We start from the raw sequence: 18465 nt of genomic DNA, 5'->3' as shown, positions 1-18465 counted from the left end.
TTGTGACTCCCCTTCGCTGCCTTGAAAAGGGGCCAGTAAATGACAGATCTGTTTAGTGTATCAACTGCAACCAGCAAGACAATACCCAAGATAGCCGTTTCAGCTCCCCTGGCGGAAAAGACCCATCGCACTTTATATCAGGGCTTTGTGACTGTCCCCTATGGTTTTCTATTTGTCATTCTCTTCATTTCTATCAGGCAATAAGTGTGTAATTTTCTGACTCATTTCATGTAATTTGAGGCCTCCAAACCAAGCTATTTGAAAGATACAATAGGAACATAAAATGTATCGTAAACTGTAGGTTTTTTGACTCAAAATATATCTTTAGCTTTTGAGTTTTCTTTCCTTGTTTCCTTGCATTTAATATTATATATAATGTAAAACAATTTTATCAATGGTTAGCTGTCTGGTCCTTTTTTTAAAAAATTAATTAAAGAAATGTAAATAGCAATGACAATGGATTGCAAGATTCCAGAAAGTATTCCAAGTATTCCAAGAACTATTGCAAGAAGAAAGTATTCCAGAGAAGCAACACGTTGGGCCTGATTTTTAAAGTAGGATAGACTGCTATGGGTGAACCTGGGTGATCCAGGATTGAAAACATTTGCCAATATTAGCAAATGATTTTAGGTCTTATTTTCCAGTCTTGGAATGCTTTAGTAAACAAGGCTCTATGTGTCATACCCCCACACTGACCCATCAGTTCAATACAAATATGTGGTCATACTAGAAGAATAGATACTCTCATGCACATTATCTGTACAGATTTTTAATATCACTTTTAAAATGTTTCCCTTTCTTTCCAATAACAATTTCCAAAAATAAGGGTGTTCTTTAGGCCAGCCAAGTCCAAGAACTCACTTCAATGGTACAACAACTCATAGAATTGCCCAAGTGCCTTTTAATGCTGGAAGTGAGATCCTCTGTAAAATTTCTCTCGTTAACCATGGAGAACCCCAGCTGGATGGTGGAATGATCCGATCTCCAACAGAGAGATACATGATCTAGCAACAGTAATAAAGTTTTTTTTTTTGTACTGTGTATTATGAAGTAACAATAAAAATCTGGGTCTCCCAGTACATAATGATCTATCAATTGTTATGTGATTTCACATATTATGTCCCAAAAATGTTTCAAAATGGCACAGAATAAAAAACTATGCAACATCATACGCACTTCCCTATTACATGTCCATATTATGGGAACTGCAGAGAGAATATGATTCTCTTATTTTCTCTAATATGGCAAAGATAGCTTTATGATGGCCATTAACTATGTGCCTATGTTCAAAGCAGTAATGTAACTTTAAACACAATCGGTAAAATATCTCATCTGTTTTGGGTTTTACACAACTTGTGACCCACTTACACTTAGGAGGTTCATTGTGAGCAATAACAAGTGTTTTAAAGTAGTCTATGCATTTGAGATGGTTACTAACATTCCAAAATGATCGATGCATCATTGATCTGAGTATTGTGGTGTGGTGATGCATGTCAATTGAAGGTGTTACGTTGAACTAATGCATGTATGGTGAATTACCATTCATAATATTCTGCAATGGATAAGTGATCCACTCCATATAACTGTGTATATTTCGTGTACCTGCAAAATACCCTAAAATAGAAAAGAAAAATTAGTTATTTGTATGACTGCAGCAGGTCAGAGCCCCTTCGCTGGCAGCACCTTCCCTTTTACTTCTTCCTCCTTTAACCAATAACGATACCTGCGGGTATGATGCAAATGGCCTCTCGGATGTTTATTACAGAATTGTTAATAAAACATTTTTCATACATCAACACACATAACTTTATACCCTTATAGCAAAAATATCTCATTAACCTTTTGTATTATTCCAATGTTTCATTAAAAAGTTTTTAATTTAAATGGAATCCCCTAATTTGCTTGATTTATCACCCTTGCTGTGAGTGGTGGGAGAATCACCACTATGCTGATTTTAAAGTTCTTTGTGTATTAAAGTCTGAGTTTCTCAGAAATGTAAGAGATGACTTTTCTGATATTGATATGTTTTTATGCCAGGTCTAATTAGCTAATGGGTATTTGGAATTGGTAATTTTTGCTTCTGCCCAGTAAAACTCCCTACACGCTCCATTATAGTCACTGGAAACCATCATGATTGAGTTTTTATTGACTATCATTGAGCATGTGTATGATGCTTTACTGTAGAATGAGTAGAACAAGCGGGCAACGTACAGAAAGCACTCTTTTAGTCAATGGAGAATGAAACAATATGAAGAATATTAGACTATAGCAGTCGTTAGCAGTCATTTAACGAGCTGGCATGGCAGAGTGCTATATTTCATTGGAGAACAGCTGTATTTATGCTGTAATTTCACCCTAGACAATTGAGCGATTTGATTGATTGTCTCAGACAAGGAGAATCTTTATCTGATAAAGTCTTAAAACCTGGAATAGCCTGGCATGCAAATTATACGGTTTCTGCACAATCTTAAAATCTAATGTCCAGTGTTAAGTATTTGAGTATGTAAGTATTCCTAAATAATGCAATATGCATTTTTATTTACAGATATGGCATGAACTGCTTGATCCAGTTTGAAGACTTTGCAAATTCCAATGCATTCCGCCTCCTGAACAAGTATCGCAACAAATACTGTACGTTCAACGATGATATACAAGGTGAGCATTCTGGATCTTTCTTGAGTTTCTTTCTTGAGGCTATCGTCAATCTCAGAACCACCTATCAGGTCATATAGGGGGCAGTTGAGAAGCTGGAGTTTGACATTTCAGACCCCCAACGCTTCCATACTTTGTGTCCAAATCCCTGGCCCTGTAGGAGTTGTAGATAAACAGCTCAACGTCTTGAAAAAATCTTCCTTCAAGGATATTTTCAATGTTGTTGAAAGTAGATGAATGCTTTAACTGACAATCTCCCGCTTCCCAGAACATTCATCACTGATGGGAATACATCAAATGATTGATGATCGATCATTGGACTTTTTAGGTCTAAGTTTATATTAGTCTTTTTCACTGAGGATAAGCTTATCAGGCATTTATAAAGAAAGCTTTACTGAGGAAAAAACATTCAAAGTTACATACATATAAAGATTCCCCAACCAATCAAAATATGCAACCATTATTATTATTATTATTATTAGCTCCTTCGGTCGAATGTGATACCGTCATTTGCCTTTGCAATGATCATGATGGACATAAAGACCTGGTGGGACATTTGTCTAGTGGCATTCCCAAGACATACAGTGGGTATAGAAATGTTATTCTTTTTAAAAGTATGTTGCAACCGGGCATCCTTTTGGAGGCAGAAGCCTATAAAGTGCAAAACTCAAGTTTTACTATGCTGAGTAAAATTCCAGCTTCAAACATACAGATGTTTTTTTTAGGAAGCCATTAATACAATTAATACCTTTCTTCTACCAAAACATGTTTGCCTGGGGATATCCATTAAAGATAAATGTATCCAGGAAAACAGTATTGACATTTACAATAGCCTTTGATATTTTATGTGAGTAACTGAGACAAAATGGGGTGGGGGTGGATAAGTATATTGTATTTGTAATAGAACATACTATAGCCTTGGGCAATATTTTCAGTGTATTAATAAAGATTCCAAGGTGACTGTTGTTGTAATATTACAGTTTCTTAAACCTGTTAATCCTTTATAATGGGTAGGTATAGATTAAGGGATAGGTGTTGGGTTTCAGGTAAGTTTTAGTAATTTGTTTTGGTTCAGTTAGCTTGAAGTAGCTTTGACATCAGATAGATTTACTCTTTCATTGGACTCTGTTTATCCATTCTTTCCAAGACTGAAAAAGATAGACTATGACGGGTAATCTAGTCCAGGATTGAAAACATTTGCCAAAAGCAAATGATTTTTAAAATCCTTTCCAGGTTCACTGAATCACCCATGATAGTCTATCTTTATAAAATTAGGCTCAATGTGTAAATGTGTTTATTACCTTTCACAGGGATCACAGTATTACCCCTGATAATGCCTTCACTCGCTTTTTTCTCTAGGTGTTAGGCGCCCTTTTTTTCAGCATTTACCAGCAAAGAAGCTGGTCATTTTCAAAAGTAAAAAATGTCCGAAGCAGATCAATCCATATAGTTATATATTATGCAAAGACAGTATTATTAAAATGTATTTATGCAGAGATCTAAAGTGTTAGGGTTCATCGTATGGGTTTAGAGGATTCTAGCTCCTAAATGTGGAGCCCCAGGTGGTTTTCTATCATAATCTGCATATTTTTCCTATAATTCAGCCCTTCTGCTTTAGTTAATCCATTAAATTAAAACCCACTTACGGTAGGCAACGTTTGGTGTGATGGACACCAATCACCTCCGATTCTCCTAAGGAGTGAGGCACCTAGTTCTTCTTTCAGCAATGGGCAAGTAAACAATCCTGCACTGCTGACCTTTTTCACCTCCCCCTTCCCCTCAATCCACTTTTTTATTACAAAACTTTAGCAATTATTCTGAATGGAATGGAATGAGGCCACCTACCAATGGGAAGCCAAAACTCAACTCTTCTTTAATTTCTGGGAAAGTTTCATTGACTCTCTCTATCCCCCTATGAAACGTCAACTATACAACTTATTTAATTTTACATTCTGGTGCATAACCAGACTTATTATATAAGTGATGCTCCCATCATTCTCCTCACAGCTGAGAGAGGTCAAGCCAAACTTTGTTCTGTCAATTTATATAGTGATAGATGTTACCTTAGACTGTTTTGCAATCCCACCATTTTAATATTCCCATTTCTTATTTACATTATTTCATTTATATAATAAATGTAATAATATTGTAATCTATGGAACTGATTTTTCTCCATGAGCCAAACTGCTTACAGTTTTACTCCTCTATGCATACTGTCTTTTGTGTTCTCATTGATCAGTGTTTCTAAATATATTACTTTTATTGAACTTTATTGGGTTTCACAATTTTATTTTATTTAAAATTTTTATTGGTTGACCACAATAAAATATGTTTAAAAAGAATCAGGGTTAGGGTAGGAGATAATGTTATGCTTGTTTTAAATTTCTGGGACTGCCAAAGTTTTTTTTTTTGTTTTTTTTGATCAGCCACTTTAATAATATTTGTTGCTGTTAATCAGCTAAAAATTCCTGCACTAAATTGATAATTCCAAAGATCACTTACCGAGGGAGGTAACTTTCAAAGGAGCTGCCCACTGGTGCAGTGTGGAAATACATTGTCAGAATAAATTGAATAATTTGCAGTTTCAAAAAAGTGTTCTTGTATATGAATAATAATGGCTGCTCTTTGTACACATTCAACAGTACTACTGTAGCTCTACAATCACTACCACACCAGGGCCCATTGGATTCAAGGGCTGGTCTTTGACTGATGACAGTCGTTTGTGCAGTCCACATCTTGTTAAGAGAATCATTAGTTCGGTATATGTACCAAGTGTATTGTAAATGGTTAATTTGAAATGTATTCGGAAATGGGAGATTAGGTTGATATCAATTATAGGTTATTTTTGCCAAAACACAATCTCATCTCATGTTATATTATCTTCTCTTGTTACTAAGCCCCATTTCCTGCAACATCTGTTCATACAGTAGGATGGAAAGGAAAATGAAGGGATGGAAATGCAGATTATATCGCTCTTTATAAATTAGAATTTAAATAACAAGAGGAGTATGACTCCAAGATGTCAGAGAGCATGTAAAATAGGGACTAAAAGCATACAAATCAGAAAAATGATCTTTGCAGATGTGCAATCTTTCCATCATTGACAGAGTAACATATCAGAATATCCTGGCTTCAGCAGAAGTAAAGGAAGTTATCTGGATGATACAATTTTAGCATATCATTGTTATTGGAATAGCAGTCTCCTATGAACATGAATTGCCAGTTTCCTAATCTTGTTATTGTGTGCATATGTTGTAGTTTGTTACTGTGAAATTCATGTTAGTCATTATTTTACTCCAGTAGTATACCTTCATTTATTAGTGTAACATAACATCCTGCCCCTTCCATCTGCTATCTCCGATTGTATTCACTCCATACTGCTCCTTTTAAAATCTATACCTTGTCTTGCTATCAATGTGTGTTCTTTATACCGTGTTATATTCTTTACAAAAATCTGTACTGCTAAGTCTCTATCCTTCTCTGTTCTTTTTAAAAGTCATTCTGTCTCCTACTTTTTCTCTTTTTAAAACCTACATTGCCCATGCTGCTTCTATCTTTATACTCTATATTTAGTTCTGAGTTTAATCTCTATCGCTTATCTATCTTTTTACAGATCTCTGGTATTAATCAATTCTTTAAACCATTCTCTGCTCTTACTTATCAAATATAAATTGTATAACTTTAATGTTCTTCATCCTATCTGTTCTAGTTGTTCTTGTTTATTCAATGTGATATCTTGGTCCTTTGTTGTTCTAAATTTAAGTTGTACTTTTTATCACCGCTCTTTACTGCCTTCCCTATTCTATTCCTAAATCTCTTTATACTCCCTGCCCTGTGCTGTTTCTTATTCTACTTTTGCAGTCTGCTTTCCTCCGCAATTCTTTTTAATCTTCCTGTACCAATTATCCTTCTCTGTTTCTCATCCTTTATGTGTTGCTTGACCTTCTCTGTTTCTCATCCGCTGTGCTGCTTTTCTTTCTTTTTTTCTCATGTCGTCCACTGTTATTTATCATCTCTGTGCTTCATGTCTTTTTATCTCCATCCTCTCTGAACTGCATGTTCTTCTCTGTGCTGCCAGTCTCTGTTCCTCTCCTCTCTGTGCTGCCTGTCTCTGTTCCTCCTTCCTCTCTGTGCTGCCTGTCTCTGTTTCTTCTTCCTCTCGGTGCTGCCTGTCTCTGTTCCTCTCCTCTCTGTGCTGCCTGTCTCTGTTCCTCTCCTCTCTTTGCTGCCTGTATTTGTTCCTCTTTCCTCTCTGTGCTGCCTGTCTCTTTCCCTCTTTACTCTCTGTGCTCTGTTCCTCTTTCCTCTCTGTGCTGCCTGTCTCTCCCTCTTTCCTCTCTGTGCTGCCTGTCTCTTTCCCTCTTTCCTTTCTGTGCTGCCTGTCTCTTTCCCTCTTTCCTTTCTGTGCTGCCTGTCTCTGTACCTCTTTCCTCTCTGTGCTGCCTGTCTCTGTACCTCTTTCCTCTCTGTGCTGCCTGTCTCTGTTCCTCTTTCCTCTCTGTGCTGCCTGTCTCTCTCTCTGTGCTGCCTGTCTCTGTTCCTCTTTCCTCTCTGTGCTGCCTGTCTCTGTTCCTCTTTCCTCTCTGTGCTGCCTGTCTCTGTTCCTCTTTACTTTTCTTGACTTACTGTCCTATGTTACTCTTTCTTCTCTCCAGGTCCTCCATATACCGTAATCTCCAGCTTTATCTGTCTGATTTCTCTATTTTCCCTCATTTTCGCTATTTAATTTCTAGTGAAATGTGCAGTTTAGAAATTTGATTCCTCAATTTCTCTCTAAGGAACATGAGAACCAGAGACGATCCCAATGATTGCATTGGCACTACACCACAATAAACAGCACATATTACCATCATATTAGATATCATTGTGGGAAGATCTGTTTCCATGTTTTATATTTATATCATCATAGCTGTCTATCTGGCATTAAATTTAGACATGTTTTTATTTTCTGCATTTAAAGAAGGCAGGTAATGTTTCTGATGATGATACCATATATTTTACATAAGCTGCTTTGGGCTATACATGACGTTCCAGGTACACATTTTTTAAAATGCAATTATAGTGTACTTTATTACCATCATTTTAAACTACTATAAACGGTACTATATAAAACTATAATTTTGCAATAACTAGGACACAATTAAAAAGATCACAGAAACCCAACCAGTAATGTAATGACATAATCAGAAACATTTCCGCCGAGACACAATCAGTACATGATTGACTGGTCATTTGATGGCTGGTTGGGGAAAATTCAGAAACAACAGAAGAGATAGAGAAATGACATTTCCAGAGAATGAACGAAACAGAAACAGGAACATCCTTCCAACATATGTGTCTTAGGTACAACTTTCTCTCCAGCAAGAAGAACAGTAGCACAAAAAAAAAAAAAAAAAAAAAAAAAAAAAGCACAGTAGTCACATCTTCAAATTTCAGTTCAAAAGTTTTCTAAGAGGCAGTAGTGCCCACTGAGAATACACAGCTTTATGTTTATTAAATAGGAATGCTTAGGCACAGGAGATGCACTAGAGAAAAAATTTAAAGTGGATCTAAACCCCGCTTTACTCACCTGTTCTATTTCAGAATGCCACCATGTTCCTATTTCATCTGTTTTAGTTTTGATCTTTGGCCATCTAGATTGGCTGGGGGAACTCTCGAGTGCCTTCATTCAGTCCCAAAAAGCACAGGGGAAGCCAGAATTTCACCGCCTGTTCTATTTTGCAATAATGCTTTGTATGATTATAAATTTTAAAAAGTGGAACTTTAATTCTGCTAAGTTAAGGTTTTAGGATTTTGCTTAGGCACAATTATTATTTTGTTCATGTAACAGGTTCACTTTAAGCCAATAAGTTTCTACCATTCCACAACACTGGCTCAAAAACAATGCCATTCACCTGCCTTACCTAATCTGAGTCACTAGAGGTCACACCGGCATATTGCAACATGAAATATAATCCTAAAAATAAGGCTCAGAAAATTTGTAAATATGTGAATCTCGCTGAACATTTGTTTCCAGTGAATGTATTAATAACTTAGCACATTGCTAAAGATAAAACAACAGCGTGGTTCTATAATTATCAAACTTGCTATGTGTCCTACTGTGACAGACTGTAAAAAGAAAAACAGGCCCATAGAATATAATTATGGGAATTCATTCATGCATGCTCCTTTTCCGTACCCAGTCCCCTTGGGGACATAAGAGTGTCTTTTACATAATGGTGACATATCAGAGCATCTGAATGTTGACTCAGCTGTAGCCGAAAATGGAATGGAAATGCTTGTATGTTTACACCAAGCTGCGAATAATTATAATACAAAAAAGATGTAGTCATCTTTGCATGGTCTGCTTGCATTGTGCATTTTTCTTAAAGTCCAACCCAAACTTTTTCAACTTTCAGTTTATATATTGGAGATGGAACAGGCAGGATGATATTAAGAAAAAATTACCCTCATAGACAATACCACAACAAAAACTGGTGACATTTGGTGTTATGATGACCAATTATCAATATCATCCAGTATTTATATAGTGCCGACATATTATATAGCGCTTTACAAGGTCCATACTCATGTCACTACCTGTCCTCACAAGGGGCTCACAATCTAATGCCCCTATCATAGTCATATGTCATTACCACAGTCTAAGGTGAATTTAGGGGGGAAGCTAATTACCTAACTGCATGTTTTCAGAATGTGAGCGAAAACCAGAATACCTTGCAGAAACCCACACAAAAACTCCATGATTCAAACCTGAGACCTAGCACTGCAAAGGCCAGCGTGCTAACCTCAGAGTCTTTGTACTGCCCACGATGACTTTGTTTCACTGACAACTGTCACCATTGTGAAGTGAATGGTGCATGAACCTTCTGGGTCAGAGGTCCGTAATGCAAACATTTTATATATGGTTGAGCTTAAAACATTTTTATGTTATCATGGCCCTATATATGTGTTAAAGATTTCACCCTCACCTCCAATTATACACATGATAATTTTATTGCAAGGAAAAGTGGCAATCTACCACAGTGTTGCTTTAAGGGCTCAGCCCTATTATCTGGACACATTTTGAGGCTTGTTTTAGCTGAAGGGCAGGATACTGGATGAGACAATCTGTATTCAGTTGGTTTTCCCTTGGATGTGTCCAGAGCATTTGATCACTCAGGAAATAGGTGTGTAAGCAACTTTGGAAACATGTATTAAAAGAACCATTGGACTATTCAAGAACTATGTAGTCTGCAATTTAATTGAGATGCATGTCAATAAATAGAGTGTATGTATACCAAGTGGTGGAAGGAGCTCTTAGCGTTTTTAAGAGCCCCTCAGCCCTCTCTTCTGCTGCCTAAGGGGCATGGTAGGTGGCTGGAGTTGTTCATTGGGCGGAAGTCCATTGTGAGATATGGCAATTGGCTGTGGAAAGTTCTGTATGGACATTTGTGAAGTGGGCTCAGAGAGGACTGTATGTACATATGCAGAAACTTTCTCTCCTATGCACTCACAATTCAGATCTACATCCGCTCAATTTATGCAGATATGTAAAGAAGTCTTGGGCAGTGTAAATCTCGGAAAGATGCATATTGAGCAAGAAAACTGGACCTCTTTGATCCCCCTACATATATACCACTGGTTGACATGCATTTTCTCAGTCACCATCTGAATTTATATTAACTGGTGAATATTTTCTTACTCCAAAAAAAATATCACTCAGTCTCATCTGTTGCACATCAATTATCCTCCCCTCTAGAGCGCTCGAGTTTTTCTAAACTAAATATTGCAGCAAATAATGACACTTAGTAGAGTACATGATGTATCAAAAAGATAAACACGTAATTCTGGGTAAATATCATTTAGGGGATTTAACACACGAGAATCCATGAGAAGTTTGCTTCCCTGCTCAACAGGCATGTTAATAGGGCCAAGCAGGGAAGACCTGATTTAACGGGGACAAAAGGTTACATTTGAATGGCTGGAATTCCTCAATTCATTATTTACCATACTGCAGAATCTAATCTAATCTAATGTGCATGATATAATTAAGCTGCTATCTGATTAGAATTTTAGATGCCAAGAAAATTGTGGCTTTCTTTCCTTTGGAGGTAGAATGTTCCTTCTCTGCAATATGGTATTGAACCTTAAATCTGCCTTTACAGAATCAGGGTGATGGCCAAGATTGGCATCCTAAAACATAGGGACAAGCCAACAGTCATGTGTCAAGACAATTTGTAGATCCAGAGGTTCAGATAGCTTAATTTACCGACACCGGGGACAGAATCCAATGTGCAGTCCTCAAGGCTTGGACTTTCTATTGATATCTTCAATGGTAATTCCAGTCTTCACAACAATCTTTCATTTCCTTATAAACCCTATATAGAACAGGTCATTTAGGCCAGTGAAAAAGAGGGAAGGAAGCTGCCAACCTCATTCGGCTTCATTCTGTTGGTGAAAGATGCAGTCAACAGGCTATATAGCAGGGGTCAAGCTTTGTTGTATAACCTCTTCTCCTCCCGTAGTTATTCCAAAGCTGCTATAAAGAGAGATATTGAAATTTGTGAGTTTTTGAGCATTGTGGGTTTTTTGGGGGGTTTTTGCATCCTTTTTTTCCTTATTGTTGTTTGACTAACAAAATAATGTTTGTTAGTGTTTGTGTGTGTGTGTGTATAGACAGATATAGATATATATATAATTACGCAGGAGCTCCATGTTCTGGGACTGGGGCGATGAGGCTGCAGTGCGATTACCTCTTCTTCATGCCAGGGAGCTAGTGCTTTGGGAGAGACGTTACAAGTAGCCTCATCCCGTGGCAACCCCATAGAGAACGTATAGGGGCGGCAGTATATGGTTCAGTACTGCTCACTGCCTTCTGTTGCCAAATCTACAGACACTGGTTATTTAAGGGCTCAGGTTGCCAGTTGCTGTGACCCCTGCGGGTCCTGTTCTATAGCAGGTGTGAACCTAGTCTTAGGTTCAGACAGATTGTGAGGTTGCATTGTAGTAAAGCTTCCTCTTGCCCAAAAACTATGCCCTTAGTTTGAGATGCTACATATAGCATCTCACCTATGTCCACCTATAAGCATGGGTGTAGTGGGGCGGGCGCGGGTGAGAACGCTGCCCTCACTTTTTTGGGGAATGGGCAAGTATGCACACTCCTGTTTTGAAAAGAATTCTTTGGTGGTCCGCAGCTCTGACGGGTCCGCCCCCGTGCAGGGTCAGAAGGCCACTGGCCAGAGCCACAGACCATGTCTCCCGTATGGAATTGCAGGCTGAGGGCAGTGGGTGGGTTATCTCTCTGTTGGCGGGTTCTGGTATCATGACATCACTCTGGGGAAAGTTTCTTCCCTTTTGAGTGACACATAGGCGGGGGTGTAGTGGGCCCGGCCATGGATAGTATCGTGCCACTTTTTCTTTTTTTAAAACTACACCCCTGCCTAAGTAATAAATGGGGACAGTAGTATGCGGTTCAGTACTGCTCGCTGAAACATACTGTCTAACATTGAGAAGTTGGCTTTTTAAGAACCAGATCAGTGGTTGGGATGGATAAGCAGCTAGCATGGTACCAACTACTGCAAACTGTTTCCACTTTTCAAAAGAATACAGCTCCTATTAGGTTCTTAGTTTTCCTTTCTAAAAAGCCTGTTAGTAGATCTAATTAACTAAAGCGAATATTTACACAAATTAAGCATAGCCATCCCCTTTCTATGTCTGAGGTTTTAGGCAAAGAAAGCCTAAAGCATACAACAGTAATAAACTGGCAATGATTTTAATCCTGCTCTCTATCCAAAAATGAAATAAGATTTTCATTAGGTGCCCTCAGATTTAGCACACCTTAGCCCATCTTTGTTTTCTATTCCAGCAGTTATAATAATTATGATATCCAATGGTTACTGCAGACTCGTTAATCATCGGCAGCGCCGAGGCTCCGAGCTTTTTCCCATCACATGGCTTTGCTGGGTAATGGGCAATCTATAGTTAGAGAAAAGCTTTATGATTAACAAAGCTTTCTCTCTCCTGGGGCCAGTTTCCTTCCAAGCGCAGCTTCTACTGAGTCATTGTGTGTTTTTTATCCTGATGGACAATTCCAAAATTCCTATTGTGCAGAGATTTACAAAATAAATCATCTGAGGGATGTTTCAGAAGACACATTATTTCCATTACTTTTATTTGGCCGCCAGCCAACGCATTTCAGGCAAAGGAAGAATTCAGGACATTGCATGCAAAATATTGATAGTTATTCAGTGCTGCGTCCTCTCCTATATATGCAGAGGAATGCAGATTATTGCTGTCATTTATATTCCCATGCAAAGATATTAAAGGAGGAGTCTGGGCCAAGTCCTGGAATTTCCAGAATTGATATTTTGTAAGCAAATCTCCAGCCAAAAAAAGAAGAAAAATTAAAAGCCCATTTTAAAAGATTAAAAAAAAACAGCTTTGCAGCAATATTCACCTGTAATCCAGAGATTATTCCCACATTCCTTTTTTTTCTCCCACTAGACCAGCCTTTCTGTCCTTATTACCATGGGGGTTACCCTTAAAGTCACTTTCAGGTCTTCAAGGAACCCCTACTATAATAATACTTTATCCACAGTGCAGTCCAATGTGCCTGCATGGACAGGTGTGCAATTTTTAGGTGCTTACGCACCCTGGCAAATCACTAGAAAAATGTCACAGAGGAAATGGAAACCCCTGGGGCTTTTTCATGACCCATGGTGTAAACTGGTGGCAAATGACAGTCATGTTTAAACAAAAAAAAAAAGGGCGCAAACTCTCCTATTCACTTGAATGGTAGAGCTTGGCACTGCAGCACAATTTTATGGCTCTGGTCTGAAATGGCCCTAAATAGACACAATTTAAGTATTGTAATTCTGGGTTCATTTGCATTGCAAGGCAACAAATGAATGGGCTGTTTAATGTACCAAAAAAGTGTTATTTTCTGTAACATGGCACAGAATGATGAAGAGTACCACATCGCACTACATCTCCATGGGCAAGGGGCTATGTGGTGCCATTTAGAATGAATATTTTCCATGAACATGCATACTATGCTTTACTGCTGCATGGTGGCATTATTGGGACCTAAATAGAGCTAAGCCCAATTACTAAAAGCTCCTAAAGTTTGTAAAAGTTGTTTATTCAGGCGCTTCTTGTAATAGGGCGGCAACTGATTGCCATCTGTGCTGTTGCATTGCCACCCTGTCACATCTTCTGGTGGAGACTTCATGCAGCCATGTTGAACCCCAATCATTGTCCAAGGGCGTCATCCACCATTGACGTTATCAATAAAACCAATCCAGTCCTGCTCACTGTGGAATGAGTGCATGTGAACAGAAAGAGGCCTAAAGAAATTAGATAAGATTGGCGATACTGAGATGATACACTATGATGGATGACAGGGCACTGAGCCTGATTGGTTGCCATCTCACAGTTACTGAGTGGAATGTTGTATAATAAATATTCATAATGCAATAAAGCCATTAGCGAAGAATAGTTTCCTATTTAATTGACCGTTTTAAGTCCCAAAGCGAAGCCACAAACTGGAAACCGATGTGAACACACTGACACCTACTGGGAATCTCTAGCACATTTTGTCATTGCAATGAGCTTTTTGGGTTTTGTGCAGAGAAAAAAACTGCAGACAAATATAAAGGAAACATTCTAAAAAGTAATTTTCCTAATCGTTTATTGAAGCTGCAATAAATGACAAATCTGAAATCCACTCCACACTGGCACATCCACTAAGCTGTAATCATGCTTGTAGTGATTGCTGGAAGGAGGCAATGTACTTGCACAGGCTTTGAAAAGGTTGGCACACTGTTGCATTAAGCCCAGTGGGCATTGGTAGCAAGACTTGTTCTTTATGTGTTTAGGCTGCTTATTAAATACTCAAAACTAAGGTGTAATGTAAGATATAACTGCCCCTTGTCTTGGATCTATGCTTTTATTGCATGAGGTGTGACTGTCTCTCCTCTGTGTTTCAGGAACGGCATCAGTGGCTGTAGCTGGGATTTTGGGCGCTCTCAGGATCACAAACAATCGACTATCTGACCACAAGTTTGTCTTTCAAGGTGCTGGTGAGGTAAGGACAATGGCCGGCTACAGCAGAGGATAGGGACATTGTGCTGGATCCCTGCCTACCACATTATATCCTAAAATATGTGTCTGCACAATATAACTAAATCATATCTGCAGACATTACCATGGCTGGGATTTAAGGTATTATTAATAATAATATTATTATTATTATTAATATTAATAAACAGTTTTTATATATTGCCAACGTATTACACAGCGCTGTACATTAAATAGGGGTTGCAAATGACAGACAGATACAGACAATGATGCAGGAGGAGGAGAGAACCCTGCCCCGAAGAGTTTACTAAGATCTAATTTAAGTGCAGCAAACTACTGGAATTAAAGTTCTCTGGCAGATCAACAGATGTTTTTCTGTATTTGCAGCCTAAACGGATAAAGCTTTCTGGAATATGCATGTGTTGCAGAGATGCACTGCATGTTTTTTTTTACCATGACATATTTTTCAATGGAAACTTATCATTAGAAGAACATTCAGGTTTCTATTGCTAAGCTGCACTTCTCAAGTCAGTGACCCAAAACTAATTTGCAACTAAGAATTTTTAACTTTTTGGATCTGCATAATAATTCTAAGTGAGTGGCCCAAAAACTGTGATGAAAAACACATGTAAAAACAATTACATAAATAATATTGTATACCATTAGAAGCAGAGTATGGGTTAGGTTGTGTTCACAAGGAGGCGGTGGTGCAGTTACCACTTACCGTGCAGGTAACCACTGGGTGCATTCTTCACCTATGGAGAAAGAATGAGGAGAGTTGATGACCCACCGCCTATTATACCGCCATTCAATGGGCATGGCACTGGTGGGACTAGCAAGTTGTAGAGTTACCCAGGAAATGTCTGAAGACCCTCCATGTGAGCATTGCCTCTTGTGTCAGGCCAAATTATATCATGATCATCCACACATAGATCCAGATATCTGTGTGACTGTGTGGCTGCATAGCTACCAAATCCTTATGTCCCTCATTATTCCTCATTATAACTCTCAAAAGTGCACTAAGCCTTTCATCCAGCCACCAAACAATTGCATTTGATTTAATGGCCCTGATTTATGAAAGCTCTCAATGGCTAGAGAGAATACACTTTCAGAAGTGAAGCTGGGTGATCCACAAAACATGGAATGGATTTTTAAAAATCATTTGCTATTTCCTAGCAAATGTTTTGAATCCTGGACCAGATCCATTCCAGGTTTGCTGGATCACCCAGCTTCACTGATGAAAGTGTATCCTCCCCAGCCTTGGAGAGCTTTCATAAATCAGGGCCAATAAGTCATTAAAGGATAAATAGTGGTGAAAAAAATATTTGTGGGTTTAAGCAATCTGTTTGTTGATTATTGCTTCATGGTGCATATAAGGGGGTGTCCTTATTCTTATGAAAAGTCTCACTTTCCCATTTCAGAACAGAAATTTGAGAGGATGCAGATAAATCCTGAGGGCAGCCAAAGAACATTCTCTTTTCCAGTATGATTGCAACATGTTCAAACATTTTTAGTTTTATAGCAATGAAGGGCTTCCTTTATCTACACTTGCTTCACCCACAATACATTGTATGTTCCCTTTTCTGTAAAACCCATGTTTATTAAACCCCCCCCCCCCATGTTTTACATTCTCACCCTACATTTATTATCAATACCAACCTAGTCCATGGCTTTTACATTAAATAGACAAAAACATTTGCTGATGACAATTTAATGTCTGCAAAAAACAACTTTCAATGCCCCTGCTCTCCTCTGGTAAAGATGGTTATGTTACATCAGCAGTATTGTAACATAATCACATATTATACCTACACAAGGCATTCCAAGGCTGGGGGCCGGGTGACATTTTTTGTGAGGCCATACCTGCCTAATGCAGCCTGTCTTCTGAAGTTTGCTCTAGCGTGGGATTTATAACTCCTGCAGATATTGTAAAATACAATGCATCATTTTTTATCAATTAAAACACACAAGCTATACAGAGAGAGCAACCATGAAGACCTAAACAGATTACATTGGTGGGCAGCGTTTTGAATATGTCAAGATGTGTGAATTCTCTGTATGTCACCCCTGGCAGCCATGCTATCCTTTGTACCAGCCTATATTGGCATTTTAAAACCTACCATCAGGTTGCCCTTTAATGCTTCCTGTGTTTGTAAAGAAAAATCTCTCCGTGTACATGTAACATCACACTAAATCAGTCATAATTTTGTTCCCAAATTCCAGACTCAACTTTGCCCAATATGGTCAGATTTTAAAAATATCTTTTTATTGCATTGAGATATTCATCGGTTAGGCAGACAGTACTGTTCTGCTCATATTAGGAGATTTCCTAAAATCAAATATTATTTAGTTTAATATGCTTACAGAGCCTGTAATTAAAGCTGCCTATAAGACTGATCACCCTAGAGGCCACAGCATTTTTCCCAATGGCCACCATGCTAATGTACTATGAGGTATTGCTAATATTGACAGGGGTTCCCTAAGACCTCAAAGTTGTTTCAAGGGTTTCCCCATGTTAAAACGTTTGTAAAGGATGCTTTAGAGCAGCCATTCTCAGCTCAGGTTCCTCAAACTTTGGTTTGACCTCCTACTTGATTATGCCTGGGGGCCAACACTGCTTGGTAGAGCCAACTTTCATGATTGATGATGTTTTTAGTTATCTATAAAGAAAGTATTTCAGCCACCTCTTGCCATCATTTTTTCAAGCCTTTTTCCCCAATGACATCCCATGAATTGGTTTTAGCATTGATTCCCAGAGACCTAAAAATGATTTCAAGGGTTGCAAAAGGCTGATTTAGAGTAACCAAATCCCAATCAATAAATGTAAAGTCCAAGTTCTCACAAAATAGACATTCCTTGATAAGTGTGACTTTGAAAACTTGGGGTAATTCAGTGGATCCAGTGATGGTAATTTTGACATGACTTCTGGAGAAAGATATGGCAAGAATGGTGCCATGGGGATTATTTAATGTTGGGGATTAGTTTATTGGTTAGAAGTTGGGGGAGGCACTGACGGTTTTATAAAGTTTAGTTTGCGTTGGGGCATTTTAGCAATCCCTAGATGTAGTGAATGCATTTGTTTCTTTTTTCAGGCTAAGAATATTTTAGCAGGTAACAGATAACACCCGTTGATCTTTCCAAAAAAAGTTTCCACAGGCCAATATGTTTGAAGCCTAGCCTATATAAAACCATGACTCCCTCCATGGGTACAGTGGAGGTAACTGTTGGGGTCAGGTTAAAAGTAGGGATGAGCGAGAATGCCTCTAGCATTCTCGCATAAATTTCTTGAACTTCCTGATAGGTCCACATGAATTCAGCGAACCGATTTCGCAAAACCATCTGAAGATCGAGGAAATCATTACAATCCCCGACACTAGAGGTTAATTAACTTCTAGTGCCCCAGGATTGCAGTGGATTCTCAGGGCTGCATTCAGTCTTGCAGCCCTCGGAATCCTCCAGTTTGCGATCCCCGGCACTAGAAGTTAATTAACCTCCAGTGCCAGGGATCGCAGTAAAACTGCAGATGAACTCTCAATAGAGTTTCTCCATTAAAAGTTCATCTGCAGTTCAGTTCCCATGGTCACCGGGCTGATAAGTACCATTGGAACTGAACTGTAGATGAACGCTCAGTTGAGAAACTCCATTGGGAATCTACAGTTCAGTCACAGCTGATTGGAGGTTTTCGTGTTCCTCCTCCAATCAACTGTGACCGCAAAGTTCCCAGGGACACCGAGCTGTCCCTATCAGCCCGGTGAC

General features: G+C 38.5%; 1 protein-coding gene across 1 annotated transcript in view; it reads left to right on the top strand.

Moving 5' to 3' along the window:
• Positions 1 to 18465, top strand: part of ME3 (malic enzyme 3) — a 94352-nt gene that overhangs the window by 63555 nt on the left and 12332 nt on the right. The window contains exons 8-9 of the mRNA XM_072398632.1: positions 2546 to 2655; positions 14619 to 14716. Coding sequence (XP_072254733.1) covers positions 2546 to 2655; positions 14619 to 14716 — 208 coding nt within the window. The remainder of the gene's footprint in view (positions 1 to 2545; positions 2656 to 14618; positions 14717 to 18465) is intronic.

The sequence above is a fragment of the Pyxicephalus adspersus genome, chromosome 1 (genome assembly GCF_032062135.1).
Source record: "Pyxicephalus adspersus chromosome 1, UCB_Pads_2.0, whole genome shotgun sequence".
NCBI lineage: Eukaryota > Metazoa > Chordata > Amphibia > Anura > Pyxicephalidae > Pyxicephalus > Pyxicephalus adspersus.
The sequence above is the reverse complement of the archived record's forward strand: the minus strand, read 5'-3'. Positions and strand labels throughout refer to the sequence as shown.